Source organism: Pseudorasbora parva, chromosome 12, assembly GCF_024679245.1.
Source record: "Pseudorasbora parva isolate DD20220531a chromosome 12, ASM2467924v1, whole genome shotgun sequence".
Classification (NCBI taxonomy): Eukaryota; Metazoa; Chordata; class Actinopteri; order Cypriniformes; family Gobionidae; genus Pseudorasbora; species Pseudorasbora parva.
Window position 1 is genome coordinate 40,806,706 of NC_090183.1, and position 18,940 is coordinate 40,825,645.

Genomic DNA, 18,940 nt, shown 5'->3' on the forward strand with positions numbered 1-18,940 from the left:
ATGGATATATATTATAGGATAAATAGATCTCACCTTGCCCAGGAAGTGTTTCCTGTAGATCTTTGCTAAGCTGTTGGTCTCCAGTTTAGCTTGTGATGCGGGGCAAGGGGGCGGTTCCTCTGGTGTGGAGGAGGAGCCTAAATCATGATTGGTCCCTTCAATCCAGTAACCCCCAAACTGGGGCAGCAGAATCAGTGGTAAAGAACCAGTACGCCCCAATACCTGCCAACCCACAAAAACAAGAAAAGAATTACAACAAGTACAACAACAAGAAAAGACTATCTAATTTACAAATAAATAAAAAATTAATAAATAAAAAAATTGCAACCTCATGGACGCTGGGATATGGAATGTAATCTTCCTCTGTCTGTGGAAGCAATACAGAGAAATTAAATATTTCGACCCCTTTATTTGAGCCAATTTATGCTGAAAAAAATATGAAGGTACATTAAGAGTAAAAGCCTTTAAACACAGAGCTCCAGACCTGAGATGATGATTGCAAACAAACCCTGAACTATATACAATATCCACAAAGCCTGAGGTGAGAGCATCTGATCACATGTTCTGGTGTTTTATGCTGGCGCATGTGGCCTTAAAAGCATGGAACAATGACACAGCACATACAGACTTACAGGGGACTTATACTTTGAGTTTAATATGTGATTCATCTTTATAAACTCATAAAAGTATAAAGCATTACATTGTAAGTAAGTTTGTGTATGAGTGTCTAAGGGTGTTCTAGCACTACTGAACAGAAGGTGCATTTGTACACTGCAAAAGACTTTCATCTGCATAGAAGACACACTTACTTTATTAAGCAAAATGAGATATGTTTTTAGAGAAATATAACAACATTTGAGCCTCAATGGGGTAAGAACAAACTTAATTTAAACTTAATTTGAAAGGAAAACTAGTTTGTTTTCTTATTCATTTCTTATTAATTGTTGCATTGCTTAAACTGACACGGATCTGCTTTGCACTACAAGATAGTGTGCTTGTCTAGTACATGGACTCATTCTGAGCACATTTTTTAATCAATACTTTTATTTTAATGGATTTCCATCATTTTGGATATTTTCACGGAGTCTTTTCTCTGCAGAGAATCCAATTTGGCCAAAAGGTATCTTAATAGGCAGCATAATTATGCTGTCTTTCTTTAGGAACAGCATTTATGTCAGAAGTACCCCTGGGATGCATTAAAATGTCAACATTTTAAGGCAACAGAGATTTCTGAATGTTAAAGCTATGAGAATGGGAAAACATCTGTCTGGAATAAAAGCAGCATTGTGTGTTTGTGTGCATGTGATAAACACAGCGCTGATGGCAGGGACGGTTTGTGACGGCTATAACAGATGTGTGTTTATGTGGCTCTAAATATACACACTTACTTTGAGAGGAGGTGGAAGAGAGCACCTCTGCTCATCCATTCTACTGCTCTGTGTTTTAAAAAGGAAAGGATATTTAGTACGTACAGTTCATTTAAAAACATACATTAAATAGAATCAACTTAATTCATACAGTATTCATTAATAGAACGGAAAATGCCAGAAATTAGAATTCATCATTTGAAGTTAATAACTTGAGAATTACATTTTTTTTTTCTTAAAATATGGTCAATATATGCACAAAATAATAATACAGATATTACACAGACAAATAGGCCTGAAACATATTCTACGCAAGAATACAAATGATTCAAACTACTTAAGCTATAGTGGACATTAGCATAAACGTCTGCTTTTTGTGTGTATATATATATATATATATATATATATATATATATATATATATATATATATATATATATATATATATATATATATATGGAAAACAAAATACTCAATGAATTTATAAAAATTATAAATAAAAAGAAAAAATTTGTTTAAAAAAATTATTAATTTCAGAAGCATATAATTAATTACTGTAATTTAATTACTTTTTCCTTAATTACTAGTAATTTCTCTTACTTTTTCTATAGTTGCCTCTGATGTAATTGCATTAAATACTGTATGACTATACAACTATTCTATATAAAAACGTAAATTTTAACGTAAAAAAACATAAAATGTTTTTTAAATTAAAAGTTTTTAAATTATGTAACTTGCTCCCTTTAAATACTTTGGTCAATGTATAAAAACGAATACAATTTTATTTGAAAGAATTAAAAGATTTTTTAAAGAAATAAAAGACATATATCTCTTCTTGTTTATCTGTTAAAGTTTCATATCTATCCTTGTTTAATGGTCAAGGATTTATAACGTAATTAGTAATCCAATACTTTTTAGAGAGAGTAATTAATACACTAATCTAATTTAATAAAGATGCTCTTTGGAACATCTCAAATTACAACGGTTTAACAGATCTGCATTAATGCATTAAACAAGCATTTCTGTATTCTGTATGCGTAGAGTATATTTCTAGCCTAACACATCAAAATTTCAACAGTTGAATGACAGGTAAGCACAAGTTATAGTTTTAAATGATAAAGTGTATGGATTGAGTGAGATATCGAAAGAGAACCTGAGAATACAGACGGCAGGTAGATTACAGTAATAATAAAGCAAAGATAGGGAAGGTGTCACAAAGTTCATAAAAAGCGAGAGATCGCAAGAAAAGCAATAAACACAAAACCGGATGAAAATGTGGACTTCTCACCTGGATTCGCTCTATCATTGCAAATATATCTGATGTCTGAGGGATCAGGAGAGGAGATAGAGGAGGATGAACACAGAAATGATAAAGAGTGAGATCTGACAGTCTGCGAGAGAACTTCTCTTGCCTCTCTACAAGTGACAGTAATGGACAGAGCTCCCTATACTTTGATCCGACGATCAGTAGTGCATCAGTCTAGCTGTCGTTCCTATGCATCATAGGGCTCAGCTCGATGGATGATGAAGACTGTGAAACAGCATAATTTAACGCTGGGACAGAGCAGCTGTGGGTATGAAGGATGTGACCTGACTAGCTACAGCTGCAGTGTCATATCATTGAGCACACAGCTCAGAATAAACCAGCATAAAGACAAGAGCCAACATAAATTAAGGGGAACGTTGTTCAGAATTCCCTGCCTGATTATTAGCATCACTAATGCTCATACTTTGGGTTAGAATTTGAACAAATCCCTAATCCCTGCACTAAATGATTGGATAAAAAGTAAGGAAAGCAACCACTGCAACTTCTAGCCACACAAAAGCCACTCAAAACACCCTGCAACCATCTAGAAATGCCCTATCAACCACAAGCAACATCCTGGCAACCAGCACATTTTGCACAGACAGACACTACTGAAAAAATCTAGTTTTGCCAGAATGTACCATTTTTAATGTTTCATTCAGGTAAGACTGCTAAGTCAGATAGGGCTCTGCAAAATTCTTGCTAGTGAATGTTTTTTCTCAACAAGAAAACAAGTTTTAAACTTCACTTACATAACACACACACTTCAGAATACCTTAAATGACCTCAATGAAACAAAATGCTGTATTGAAACTGGAACGTCAATCAGTTTCCCTCTGACTTGCTGGTTCATCTCTCTCTCTCTATCTATCTAAATTATAATTATGAACTATGACTAATATCGATTAACATGCTTGGTACTGTCCATTTAAAGTCATAGCATGACCATCTCTCTCTCTCTCTCTCTCTCTCTCTCTCTCTCTCTCTCTCTCTCTCTCTCTCTCTCTCTCTCTCTCTCATGTAATTGCATTAAATACTGTATGACTGTACAACAATTCTATATAAATATGTAAATGCATGACTTCTTTAAATGTACTTCTGTTGTTTATATTAAGCTTACTGGGTGTTTTTTCAACTATGGACACTTTTGTGGACTTTCAGACTGCTCTCTTAAAAAAAAAAAATTCCCAGGGGAAATATATTGACACTAAACAGAGATGTGCAGCTGTAATTGCTGCAAAAGGTGGACATATCAAATATTAAAGTTAAAAGTGGATAAAAACAGTACGACTGACTTCATCTGATATTTGATATAACAACAGATCTGTCATGTGTTCTAATAATTTTGGCCACCACTGTACACAAGTGTACAAAGTGTACAATTATATGACAGTATTTATAATGCAAATTATGCCTTCTAATAATGCATTGTATTGTCTCATGAATAATTGCAACCAGAGTTATAATACATTATAATGCTTATGTTATGCCTTTGGAAAGTATAATGCATTAAAACACACAACAACAATTTCAGATGTAACAAGAAATCTGCAATAGTATTTTAACTTCTGTTACTTTTAAACATTAACACAACACACGTCATGAATACCTTTATAATGCATTGGGCTTTATCAAATAGTTTAAAGGGTTAGTTCACCCATGTCATTAATGACTCACCCTAATGTTAATACAGTTTAAGATATTTTATATTTAGTCAGAGAGCGTATCCAAGTGTATGCACACTATACTGTCCATGTCCAGAAAGGGAATAAAAACATCATCAAAGTAGTTCATATGAAACATCAGTGGGTTAATTAGAATCTCTTGAAGCATCGAAAATACATTTTGGTCCCAAAATAACAAAAACTACGACTTTATTCAGCATTGTCTTCTCTTCCGCGTTTGTTTTTCAAACCTCAAATAAAGATTCAAACGGTCATGAATCAGCTTATTGATTCTTGATTCAGATCGGCAATGTCACGTGATTTCAGCAGTTTGGCATGCGATCTGAATCATTGATCGATTCACTGATTTATAACTGTTTGAATCTTTATTTGAGGTTTGAAAACAAACGCGGAAGAGAAGACAATGCTGAATAAAGTCATAGTTTTTGTTATTTTGGGACCAAATTGTATTTTCGATGCTTCAAGAGATTCTAATGAACTAAATGATGTCACATATGGACTACTTTGATGATGTTTTTATTCCCTTTCTGGACATGGACAGTATAGTGTGCATACACTTGCATACGCTCTCTGACTAAATATAAAATATCTTAAACTGTGTTCCGGAGATGAACGGAGGTCTTTAGGGCGAGTCATTAATGACATCAATTTCATTTTTGGGTGAACATTTTTGTTTTACCAAATAAATAAATATGTTAAAAAACAAACAATGAGACATAAGAGTGCCTAAAGTTGAAACAACACCGGTTTAAAACATCATTACTTTATAACCCAACATTAAACTTTTTTTTTTTTTACATTTAAAACATAAATTAGTCCTCCTATTTAATTAACTGGTCCCAAAATATAGGTAATTTCAGTTTTCTTCTTTATAATTGTGTGTCATTAATGCACATTAGACAAATTTAAATGCTACTTCTTAAGTTAATTTCACAAACTGTTATGAATCAAAAATGGACAGCAGTGACCTTGTCCTTGACATTTCTCAACATAAGAGTGAGAGCTTTCTCAACAAGACATCCTATAACATTACTTCATCACGATCTTGCACAGTACACACTGTACGGATACTATGCAAGCGTGTATGAATGAGAAACCCTTATCAGATGCAGAACAATATGATATTATTTAAAAAAATTATTACAATATTATCTTTTCATTTTGCACACAATCAAGAGGTCAATAATTGAAATTTTCATGACAAATTCTCCCCAATTCTCATTACTTATTATTATTATTATTATTATTATTATTATTATTATTATTATTATTATTATATGTCTACACACTATCCCTTGGTCTTTTATATAAGCGCACACACAAACTCACACATTTCCCTGTGATTGATTTTCTCACGCGTTTACATATTAAGTCTACTTACATCACTGAACCGCCTGCGGTGGTGCATGGCAGTGAGCGCTGGACTGCGAAACCTGTGCATACTCTTAGCCATGATGAAGTCAATTAAATCAGCAGGACCCTTAGAGACACACAACCGAGACCTACAACGACACACTCTCTCTCGTAACCAATCTTCATATGTTCTGCTCGTGAGAAAAGCAGCGGGAAAGGAAAGAAAAAGAAACATAGCTTCCTCAATCTGCAGCAACTTCCCGTATTTCAGTCAAGCATGCCATGTGAAACAGCCTCATGAAGGAAATCACTGGTAACTGACATGTGGAAGTGTGTGCGAGTCTGTGAGCACAGAAGCGTCATGCCCATTTAAACCACCCATGCCCACTCAGATTTACAAACCAAAAGCAAAAAAGTGATCATGAATCTTTGATCATTAAATGACACTATTAATTTAAATTGTTTCTGCAAAATGCTGTGACAGAATTACCCAATTAACAAACTGCCAAGCCCAGTGGTGTTTGCATGCTTTCTAAAGTGAGTCATGACTTTTTGATAACCTTAAGAGATTAGTGCAATAGCGGAAACAGTTGAGGTAATGTGATTGCAATGTTTTTTCTGTAATATGCAAGCCTCTCATTCTTAATTCCTCAAATATAATATAATATATACACTCACCTAAAGGATTATTAGGAACACCTGTTCAATTTCTCATTAATGCAATTATCTAATCAACCAATCACATGGCAGTTGCTTAAATGCATTAAGGGGTGGTCCTGGTCAAGGCAATCTCCTGACCTACAAACTGAATGGAAAAGAAAGGAGATTTAAGCAATTTTGAACGTGGCATTGTTGTTGGTATCAGACGGGCTGATCTGAGTATTTCACAATTTGCTCATTTATGGGATTTTCACACACAACCATTTCTAGGGTTTACAAAGAATGGTGTGAAAAGAGAAAAACATCCAGAATGCGGCAGTCCTGTGGGCGAAAATGCCTTGTTGATGCTAGAGGTCAGAGGAGAATGGGCCGACTGATTCAAGCTGATAGTAGGGGTGTGCGATATTGACAAAAAATGACATCTCTATATTTTCTGGGATTTTCTCGATAACGATAATTAGACGATATTTTGCTGAGCGTGTTATTGTAATGCTACCTTGGTGCTGGTGATCAGCTGACTCGTAAAGTTTTTGATATTCTTCATATTCTGTGTGGTTGTCAGTTCACAGCAGTGACAGATATCATCTTTTCCCAAAAGTTTAAATGTATTTTTTCCTTTTTAAATTAAATAAGTATCAACAAAATTCATCTTTGCAATGGAGAGGAAACATAAGCTGCATTTGAAGGGGCATTTACACATACTGTTTAATGAGCTTAGAGGTGACAAATAACCAGTAATGCATAAATAATGTTTTGATGTTTTAAACACATAACATTGAATATTGATATTTGAAATTATTTAAAAAGTGAAAAGATTCTTTACATGTGAAACTAAAACCGCCACTAGGCTGCAGCAAGTCACTTTTAATGAGTGAGTCATTGATATTCAACCGATTCATTCAAACGACTGATTCATTCAGAAACAAATCATTTGACTATATTAATCTGTCTTAATCACTAAATCACTGATTCAATTAATTTGTTCAAAAAGCTGATTCATTCAGTAAAGAAAACCGCGGGTTGCTCAGAGACGCGATTACAGTGCTGTGACTGTTGTACTATTATCGTTGGCGAAATGGAGTAAAAATGGGGAATATGGTGTCTAACATGTAAGTCACTTATTAAATTCTTGTTTAGAAAACTTGTACAAAATCTATATCACATTTGTTATCATGCTGATATCTGGATTCTTCCTGTGATATTTATTAAAAATACATGCAGTGAAAAAGAGGCTACAATTTGCACGAGCTCACCAAAATTAGACTGTTGACGACTGGAAAAATGCTGCCTTGTCTGATGAGTCTCGATTTCTGGTGACATATTCAGATGGTAGAGTCTGTAGATGCCACGGCCTACCTGGGCATGGTTTCTGACCATGTCCATCCCTTTATGACCACTATGTACCCATCCTCTGATGGCTACTTCCAGCAGGATAATGCACCATGTCACAAAGCTTAAATCATTTCAAATTATTTTCTTGAACATGACAATGAGTTCACTGTACTAAAATGGCCCCCACAGTCACCAGATCTCAACCCAATAGAGCATCTTTGGGATGTGGTGGAGCGGGAGCTTCGTGCCCTGGATGTGCATCCCACAAATCTCCATCAACTGCAAGATGCTATCCTATCAATATGGGCCAACATTTCTAAAGAATGCTTTCAGCATCTTGTTGAATCAATGCCATGTAGAATTAAGGCAGTTCTGAAGGCGAAGGGGGGTCAAACACAGTATTAGTATGGTGTTAATCCTTTAGGTGAGTGTAAATGTAAATATTTATATTCCATTATAGTGTGTCTGTCAGAATGAGAATATGATTTACTGTTGTCACATTTGCACAGCTATAATGCATCTACCAACACTGTATTATAGAAATACTACAACAGCATGAGTGTCATGGGCAGACAGGCGGTTTAAAAACCTTAATGTAACAGACAGACAGAAAACAGCTATGAAAATGGCTATAAAAGTGAATAGTGTGCAGCCAAAGCCGAGTTATGGCGATAGAGTTGGATAGAAGCCTAGCTCGAAATTAACTTCTGTGTTTTCTAATGTCTTTTACATTCAAGAATAACATGGTGGTGTTGTAGTAAAACCATTCTGTCTGAATGCTATTGTTGCTCTGGGATTCGGGGGAATCTAATGTAGCATTCAAAACCTCTGATTCCAGGATCATCCCTGCCAGGAAGGAATCGGACTGGGAAACCCTGAATATCAATCCTCTGAGACAATATCTGATCCCAGAGGAGAAAAATGTTAATCGTCAACTTGGATGTTTTACCTGAAATTAAGTAGGACAAATAAAAATAGACAATTGTTGCATACAAAAGGCAAGAGCACAGAGCTGTATAATAAATGTGGCTCATTTTAAAATCTCAGAAATCTTTGCAAACATTGCAACATTTTTGAGATCTCTTCTAACTCTAGAGGTGTTGTTTACTATTAATAACTATATACTTTTCTAAGGAGAAAAATCTGAGAAGCAGAACACTTAATAGTTCTGCAAATGATTTCAGTCCTTTGGTAATCATGACCTCTCTCTAAAGATGTCAGCAAATGTGACATCAGCAACCAAGGTCAATAACACCTGGATTTTGATGGCAGTTTCCCATCTGGCAGAAAAGATAATAAAACAATATCTAATTCAAAATCAAGTTCTGCATTCAGGCTCTGTGTTATTTTTTTATATATATATACTACAATAGTTGCTATTAGTATTTTGAAATAGAGCTGTGCAATATGGACAAAAAATTACTCAAGTTTTTTATTAACCCCGATTTTGAATTTAAATCAATATTTCTTCATACACATTGTCTATCTGCAAAATTTCTTTGGAAGCCGGCTTTATTGGCAATATTTGTGGGCACCATATCTTTGCATAAATGATTTGTGATGGCCAAGTCAAATCAAGTCAACTTTATTTATATAGCGATTTTACAATGACGATTGTTTCAAAGCAGCTTCACAGTGTTAAACGTTTGTTTTCAAACCTCAAATAAAGATTCAAACGGTAATGAATCAGCGTATTGATTCATGATTCGGATCGCCATTGTCACGTGATTTCAACAGTTTGGTAGCCTGACAAGCCAGACCCACATCAAGATGTTTGGTCTGGAAACTCACCATTGACAGGGCTATATCCGAGGGGCGGGATAAACGGTTGTCTTTCAAACTCCCTCTGCACGCGATAGGATAGCGCTACACCAACCAGAGCAACGATGGTGAAACGGAGCTTGTTGATAGATTAAACATTCACCATATCCAGTCGGCAAAACTCCGAACACATCTTCCCTTTTTAATGATGACTTCAGTGCCGTTCTTTGTTCTTTTCTCAGAGAAATACTTAACTCCAAGTCTTCCAGAGTCACGGTCAAAGCCGATTCGAAAGACCGCCGTTCGCCATTTCTGTGTTTATTAGAAGCATGCAAGCAACTCGGCCGTCGTCATTATGTTAAGCCCCGCCCACCGACTCTATACACGCTGTGATTGGCCCGACCAGAGTTTGTCGTTTACAGCTCAGAAGGGTATTGAGAGTTGCTAGACGAAACTCGCGAGCAGATTAGATTTGCTGCCGCTAGGGTGCGTCTAGATTTCTAGGCTAGCAGTTTGGCTGTTTGACACGCAATCCAAATGATGAATCAATATGCAGATTCATTACCACTTGAATCTTTATTTGAGGTTTGAAAACAAACGCGGAAGAGAAGACAATGCTGAATAAAGTAGTAGTTTTTGTTATTTTTGGACCAAAATGTATTTTCGATGCTTCAAGAGATTCTAATTAACCAACTGATGTCACATATGGACTACTTTGGTGATGTTTTTATTCCCTTTTTGGACATGGACAGTATAGTGTGCATACACTTGCATACGCTCTCTGACTAAATATAAAATATCTTAAACTGTCTTACGGGTGTAGAACGACATTAGGGCGAGTCATTAATGACATCAATTTCATTTTTGGGTGAACTAACCCTTTAACCCATGTGCTTAGTCTTCTGTAGCATCTAGTGCATGACACAGTGTTCTACATGGTGCTCAAGTTCAACTTTTAAGAAATCCATGTCCAGACCTGCATCTCGTGCTATTAACCGCAAAAACACATTCTGTGTGAATGGCTCTGTATATTCCGTTTTGCCGCAATGACAGTTTGACAGGTCTTGCAAATGACCTGGCTCATCATCTCTCCTGTATCCAAAATATTTTCAAACCACGAATGTTGATGAATTCACCTTCCATATTTCTGTGCTTTCTGTCATAACGGTACACCCACTCTGGAGTGTGTTTCCCATACAACGATGTAAATTGCATCTCACTACCATAGTACTGTCACAATGGAGATATTTCTCTCTCTGAGTTTTATTAGAGCAGTGGTTCTCAACACAATTGTTTTCAAGAGCGACATGGAATCATTTGTGTACTCTGTATTTTATTGCTTTTCGAGTAGAATGTACATAAATATATAAATAAATAAAAACTGCTCTGCATAAAAAGCACGATCCCTCTCCCTCTGCATTTTTTTTTTTTTTGCTAAAGAGAGGCGGAGCTTAGCCTGCCCTTAATCTAGCTTTCTGTGCAGACTAGTACTGCCAACTTAGAGTCTTTTCAGACCCCTTTGTGAAAAAGTGCCCAGTGACAAATCTAGCGACTTTTTGGACAAACCTTTGGAACATTCTAAATATTGCCAATGAATTGTTTAAAAAAAATATATATACAAGAGAAGATTTCCTGTTATGTTTGTTTAGGGTTACCATCATGACAACGAGTAATTAAAATAAGAACAAAACACAAAAGCAAAATCCATCCATCCATATCTAGATTTTATATGGAATAGATAATAAATACCTGGCTTCCTCCAATATGGGTGGGAGGGGGTCTCACATGAGCCTTGGGGGGTCTTTAGTTCCAAAAAGTTGAGGTTAAGCAACCAAACAAAACTTCCACTGAACCTCAACTAAAAGTCTCTGTTTCTTCCAGGCTACCGATACATCAAACGAAGGATAGGATACAAATGAAGACAGCTTGCTAGAGTCAGTAAAGTCCAACAGGTAAGTCCAGCAGAGTGAGTAATGAATGTGACCAGGCTACGAAGTGCTTGAGAGAGCAATATTAGTTGTGCCATTGATTGCATTGTTAGAAGTGATGGGGTAATCAGAGCTGTGATGAATGTGATCAGAGGGGAGGTGCAAAGGGATCTGGCACGCTTGTGATGAGCATGATGCATCGTTGAAGAAATCAACTAATCATGACTGGTTTTACGAAACCGTATTTTCCCAAATTTTTCATCCAATCACTTTGGTTAATGATGTCACACAAGAAAAATAATCGTTTTGAGATGTTTTTTATTTATTTTGCTATACATTCCAAACATGGGATCTAAGGACCAATTATCCTTTTTTTCAGTTATTTAGCTTTATTTCCAGAATCGATCATAGGCTCGTTCTTAATAGAGCACATACACACTCTTTACTCACACCCATGCTTTAAAGCAGCACTAGGTAACTTTTCAACCTTCATAATATATTTTTTAAGACTCTTGTGATGATAAATCGACTTACAATAGGTTGAATGACACGTCTGCCATAGCCTGATGGGGTCTGTATCGTTTTTAATCGTACTTTTAAACTTCGGGTTTCGGGTAGTAACCCGAGAACAAAAAGAACTACAAAATTCGACTGCTTTACGGCATATACGTCACTTCCACCACCACCCACACTTCCTTAAATTCGGACGTGCGAGCCCAACTTTGTTCGTCGGATAATATAGTCATGTCCGAAGCAGCAGAGACAAATAAGAAAGAAAAGGTTTTGTTGGAGGAAAGCAATAAGAGGAAACGAAAAAGTGATGGGATTAAAGGCAGGACGAGGATCAACATGTGACCAGCGTTTGCTCGTCGGCGTGAGCTGAAGGAGGCGTGCCCGACCGATGCTGTCATGCTTGTTACGGTGAGCTACCACTCAAACATTGAACTGAAGTATCATATAGATTCTGTAAAACGGTAACCAATAGACTACTATAATGACGCTGGCTTGTAAACGTGAGCATTGTGATTATTTGGCGTTTGAAAAAAATAAAACCCATGAAATTATATTCATATGACATGCTGAAACATGCCACTGACTGTACCTGGGATGAAGACATTTCACACGCGACGCCAGAAGAACACCTGCATGTGAACTCCTCCTGCAGTGTTCAGGGGAACTGTTAGTGCTGCACCGACCCGCGGCGCCACTTTTATGAAGTTATTTGGCCCGCACCACTGTATATATTTTTACAACCTGCCCCGCACCCGCGACCATTAAATAGACATACGGGGTCCACGGGTTATGGGACGACCCACGCATCACTAGTTCAGGGCTATCAGGGTTGTCATGTCAACAAATGCACGCGCGATGGCATCCCCTGTTGTAGGAGGACAGATCTTACGACAGTAGTTGAGGACATTATTTTTTCCAAACTGTAGGGGGACCCTCTCTTGACAAACTAAAAGACAAAGTAAATTTGTAGAAAAATAGCGTTTTTATATTTTTAATGTAATTTTAATTATAGTTAACAACAGTGGTTATGTATTTTTTCATCATAAATATCCAGGTGATGAATTACACTGCGGAACAATGATGAACACATTTCCATGCCATTCATTAGTTTCCATCTTGAAGTGTGACATGAAAGGCAGCAGACAGGAAAACATCAGGCAATTTAATGCTTTTAGGAGCACAAAAACAAATATAATGTAACATTTGGCATTTAAAAGTCTTAATATGCTTTAAAATGGAACAATTGAGATAGAAAAAATATTGCAAATAGGCTCTTTTTAATGTGATACCTAAAATCAGCAAACTCCGTGTACCACAAAATCTTACTTTTGCATTATACAATATTGCTTACTATTAATAGTTGTGGAATACAATAAAACCACAATGCAAAGTCTAAAGTCTGCATGCAATAAACACTGAATTAAAACGTGCATCGCAAGGTAACTTGTTTAAAATCCAATTTCACTTAGATCATGCAGAAAGGAAATTCACAGCCTTTATAAACCCAGTGTGGCTCTGCGGATGTGATGAGATGATTGTATAAGCATTACGAGACACTTCGAGAAATACGTAAATGTTTAACAATCTAGATTGAGCTAAACTTATTCTACTGCTCAAAATGCCACAGAGACACTAATCATTCTAGGACATCCCTAAACACGGACACTTCAGTCGTCCTGGTTCCCAGAAGCCCTTGTGCTAATGGCTCTCAGAGCTGCTCAGAGACACAGATGGGTTCAATTAAAAAGCACTTGGGAGTTAAATGAGGGGAATAGGTGTTCCAGGAGAAGAGCAAGCACTGAAGAAACAATGGTTCATCTTCAACTACCTTAAGTCTTATTTAAATGGATAGTTCACCCAAAAATGACAATTCTGTCATCATTTACTCACCCTAATGTTGTTCCAAACCTGTATGAGTTTCGATGTTCTGCTGAACACAAAAGAAGATATTTGGAAGAATGTTTGTAACGAAGCAGATATCGCAACCATTCACTGCCATAGTATTTTTTCCCTACTATAGTAGTGAATGGTTGCTCTATCTGCTTGGTTATAAACATTCTCTCAGATATCTTCTTTTGTGTTCAGCAGAACAAAGAAACCCAAAGGTTTGGAACAACATGAGGGTAAGTAAATGATGACAGAATTGTCATTTTTGGGTGAACTATCCCTTTAACAACTGATATTAACAACTAAAAGAGTGGTACCTTTTTAGGCTCTGCTCACTGAGGGTCTGTCAAGTTCAGTAATGGATCCCCTCTGGGTCAGCTCATAGGTGCTACTGAAGTGCTTTAAATTTGTGGTTCATCGGGATATCTTGACTATAAGCTTGAATTTCTTTTCGGATCAAATTAGTATTCCGTTCCTCACAAAGTATAATGTCTAAAGTGAAACTTGGATATTAGTCCTTGAGGGGGAATTAGAGTGCTAGCACAGAATTATCTGGTTACACACTTCACAAGATTAAACATGAATTACTAAAGGATCACTTTTATGGAGGATTAGGAATGCTGACTAAAAATACAATGAATGAATCAATTATGAATTCATCAAATAAAAAATGTATATAATACTTTATAATAATACCCATATGCTTTTCTCTATCTATTTGTCAATCAAGCTTAAAATGTCATTGCAGAATTTATTATGTGAGATAACCAATGAACTTTAAAGGGGGGTCTAACGCTATTTCATGCATTCTGACTTATTTATACTGTTACAGAGTTGGATTGTCATGCTAAACATGTGTGGGGGGGGGGGGGAGGATAAGAACCTGAGTTGGACATATGATGGGGTATTTCTACGCCAAATACACACCTTCAGGATTCAAATAAGTTTTGGATAGATTTTTTTTTAGTATGGCCCTGTGCACTTATGGAAGAGACATGTCACGGATGTCAGCCAGAGTGAGAACGAGAGCAAGAGCACGTCCATCAACGAATAATGCTATGATGCATTGTATGTGTGTGTGTGTTGTGTGTGTGTGTGTGTCCATGACTCCACTTACTGCATGTCTGCACCAGCTCACCTATTTTTGGAAATAATCGGTATAATGCATCTGTCTTTTATAAATATGATAAAACTAAAGACTCGTCAGAGATATGAAGGATGTAATACTACTCTATTGGTACTAAAGATTCACAGAGACTGGCAGAGACTGTGTCATGTACCCTTTGAAGACATGCCCCTTTGGTATATTGGCTACTAACAAAAATGTGGATAAAGCACAAAAGTAAAAAAAAAGTTATGTGTATCTGTAGTATGCCAACTATATATCCTTGTTGATTTGAAAAGACAATTATTTACACTCATATTCAAAAGTTTGTGTGCTGTAAGATTATGTTTTTGTAAGAAGTCTCTTTTTCTCACCAAGGATGTATTTATTGGATCAAAAATACAGTGAAAACAGCAATATTGTAAAATATTTTCTTCAGTGTCACGTGATCCTTCAGAAATCATTCTTATATACATTTACCAGAAAAATGTATTCTCATTATCAATGTTGCTTAATATTTATGTTGGAACCACAATACATTTCTTTTTTCAGGATTCTTTGACGAATAGAAAGTTTGGGTAACATTTTGTTTTAAGGTGATGTACTTACACATTAGTACATGTACATACCATAATAATAACAACAGTAAATTATGTATAATTACAAGTAAATAATCCTAAATCGTACATAGGGTGAATTCAGGTTGATTGGGACACTTTTTCCAATTCATCTCAATGGCAAAAAGTGTCCCAATCAGCCTGAATTCACCTATAGTTCATTAAAGGTTCTGAAAGTAGGATATATGTAACACACACACACACACACACACACACACACACACACACACACACACACACACACACACACACACACACACACACACACACACACACAATAAAACAGCTAATCTTTTTGCAATAGTTGGTTGTCAAAGGAAAAAAGAAAAGACAGCTGAACAGCAGGAAGAAATAAATGAAGAGAAGACTGTTGTTTGATATTCCTACCACTTCTCCAAATGAACCTAAGGCCGTGCTGAAATATAACTGGATTAGAGGAAAGAGGGGTGAAATGGTAAATCTGCCTAACCTTTAGAAGAGTCGGAGCAGGTGAAGGCGGAAAGGACTTGACAAGACCAGGATGTTCTAACGGGTCAGATATTCGTGGGATTCGGCCATCTTGTTTCCTGGGGACAAACAAAAAAACTCAGAACTAAAACATGTTCAGTATAACAACTCGCAATGACATCAATCACATTTTGCACAAGTGTTCATCTGAAGATCAGATTAGAAATGCTCAGTATCATTGATTGTTCTCGCTGAGAAGGAATTGATTAGTTAGTATGCAATACAAGATGCTGAAAGAGACACAGGTGTGTGCGCGTGTGTGTTTGTGAGCGTGTGTCAACGCAGACTGCAGTATGGCTCAATGACACACACTGCATGAAGAAGAATAAAGCCCTTGATTTTTGTTTCCTCCCTCCATTGGCCTGTAATTTGATTCAAGCCAGTGGCTCAGTTCAAACACATTATTTCACATCACATCGAATGCTCTCAGCTCACGTAGCTTTTAACAGCCGATCCTAAATCAATTAAAACTCCCCTGCCATTTGGCACACAATCTGTTCCTCCATGCCAGTCTGGACGAATATGAATGTCTGTCTGAAGGCACGTATCGGTTTTACTGCTTTGTTTTATGAGTTGCTGATGATCCATCCATCTCAACTGAAGTCAGATGATTGCTTTATTATTACACTGAATTTAGCTTGAGGTTGTCCAACAGTTAATGGGAAAACAGGACTGATGATAGAGTTTGAATGAATGTGAGGTTTGTTCTAAAATACCTGGAATAAACTATCTAGCATGACATTATTAAAAAGAATTTGAAGGGATAGTTCACACAAAATAGAAAATTGTGTTATTAATTCCTCACCCTCGTGTCGTTCCAAACACGCAAGACTTTCGTTCATCTTCGGAACACAAATAAAGATCTTTTTGAAAAAAACTGAGAGCTTTCCATCCCTCCATTGACAGCTAAACACAAATGACACTGACACTTTAAAAAGTACATAAAGAGATTGTAAAATGAATCCATGTGAATTGAGCAATTTAGTAAAAAGATTCTGAAGAGACAATCCTCATATGTTTTAATTTAGGCTTTTATTAACATTAAAACATAGATCAGCTAATATAAACAGAAGCTCAAAGGAACCTGCTTGATGCACAAGAACAAACTTCTTGCCGAAGCTCAAACGTGCTGCGTAACACCAGAATGAACCTCAATAGTTCTAGCTGAAGCTCAAACGTGCTGCTTAACACCAGAATGAACCTCATTGGTTCTAGCTGAAGCTCAAACGTGCTGCGTAACACCAGACTGAACCTCATTGGTTCTTGCTGAAGCTCAAACGTGCTGCGTAACACCAGAATGAACCTCATTGGCTCTTGATGAAGCCCAAACGTGCTGCGTAACACCAGAATGAACCTCATTGGCTCTTGATGAAGCCCAAATGTGCTGCGTAACACCAGAATGAACCTCATTGGCTCTTGCTGAAGCTCAAACGTGCTGCGTAACACCAGAATGAACCTCATTGGTTCTTGATGAAGCTTAATCGTGCTGCGTAACACCAGAATGAACCTCATTGGCTCTTGATGAAGCCCAAACGTGCTGCGTAACACCAGAATGAACCTCATTGGTTCTTGATGAAGCCCAAACGTGCTGCGTAACACCAGAATGAACCTCATTGGTTCTTGATGAAGCCCAAACGTGCTGCGTAACACCAGAATGAACCTCGTTGGCTCTTGATGAAGCCCAAACGTGCTGCATAACACCAGAATGAACCTCATTGGCTCTTGCTGAAGCTCAAACATGCTGCGTAACACCAGAATGAACCTCATTGGCTCTTGATGAAGCCCAAACGTGCTGCGTAACACCAGAATGAACCTCGTTGGCTCTTGATGAAGCCCAAACGTGCTGCGTAACGCCAGAATGAACCTCATTGGCTCTTGATGAAGCCCAAACGTGCTGCGTAACACCAGAATGAACCTCATTGGCTCTTGATGAAGCCCAAACGTGCTGCGTAACACCAGAATGAACCTCATTGGCTCTTGATGAAGCCCAAACGTGCTGCGTAACACCAGAATGAACCTCATTGGTTCTTGCTGAAGCCCAAACGTGCTGCGTAACACCAGAATGAACCTCATTGGTTCTTGCTGAAGCCCAAACGTGCTGCGTAACACCAGAATGAACCTCATTGGTTCTTGCTGAAGCTCAAACGTGCTGCGTAACACCAGAATGAACCTCATTGGCTCTTGATGAAGCCCAAACGTGCTGCGTAACACCAGAATGAACCTCATTGGCTCTTGATGAAGCTCAAACGTGCTGCGTAACACCAGAATGAACCTCATTGGTCCGCACATCAAGCAAACACGCTTTATCAATCAATCAACTTTATTTATATAACGATTTTACAATGACGATTGTTTCAAAGCAGCTTCACAATGTTAAACAGGACAATACTGCAACAAAATTTGATTTGGCTGTACAGTCGTTCTGGAGAAAACAGTGATGTTATCAGCTTAATTTAATTTATCATATAGCGACAATGTTGGCAGATCAGTAATATAGTTTATAGAATTAAATAAGACCTAATTAATTAATTTTATTTGTATATTTAGTTGAATAAATTGGATCATAATTTTAGTCTCCCCACACTAAAAATTATTGTGCTTTACCACAACTGGTGTGCGAGTTGATGAAGGTTTATAAATTAAGCCTAAATTATTCTGTTCATCATATAACGTCTCTTCAGAAATGGAATATGGATATGGATTAATAAAAAATAAAAAAAAATCTTAATTTGTGTTCCGAAGATGAACTAAAGTCTTAAGGGGTTTGGGACAACATGAGGGTGAGCAATTATTGACAATTTCATTTTTTGAGTGAACTATCCTTTTAATGAGAGATGACCTCTAGTGACCCCTGAAAGGCGACCTTCAGTGATTTATTCAAAGTTGGTGTGAATACACCTTCAGATGGCAAGCCCACAC

The 18,940-nt window shown here is 36.9% G+C and overlaps 1 protein-coding gene across 10 annotated transcripts in view; it reads right to left on the bottom strand.

The window, feature by feature from the left end:
- rap1gapb (RAP1 GTPase activating protein b) overlaps nt 1-18,940 on the bottom strand; it is a 98,843-nt gene that overhangs the window by 19,130 nt on the left and 60,773 nt on the right. For 4 of the 10 annotated variants that reach the window (XM_067460301.1, XM_067460304.1, XM_067460297.1 and 1 more), the window contains 5 exons: nt 15,984-16,080; nt 2,656-2,691; nt 1,389-1,436; nt 329-367; nt 34-222 (listed from right to left, as the gene is read on the bottom strand). In XM_067460301.1, the coding sequence (XP_067316402.1) occupies nt 34-222; nt 329-367; nt 1,389-1,436; nt 2,656-2,673 (294 nt within the window). In that variant the 5' untranslated portion in view covers nt 2,674-2,691; nt 15,984-16,080. Of the gene's footprint in view, nt 1-33; nt 223-328; nt 368-1,388; nt 1,437-2,655; nt 2,692-5,739; nt 5,893-15,983; nt 16,081-18,940 lie in introns of those variants that run through there. The other 6 variants (XM_067460298.1, XM_067460303.1, XM_067460300.1 and 3 more) reach the window with 5 other exon arrangements.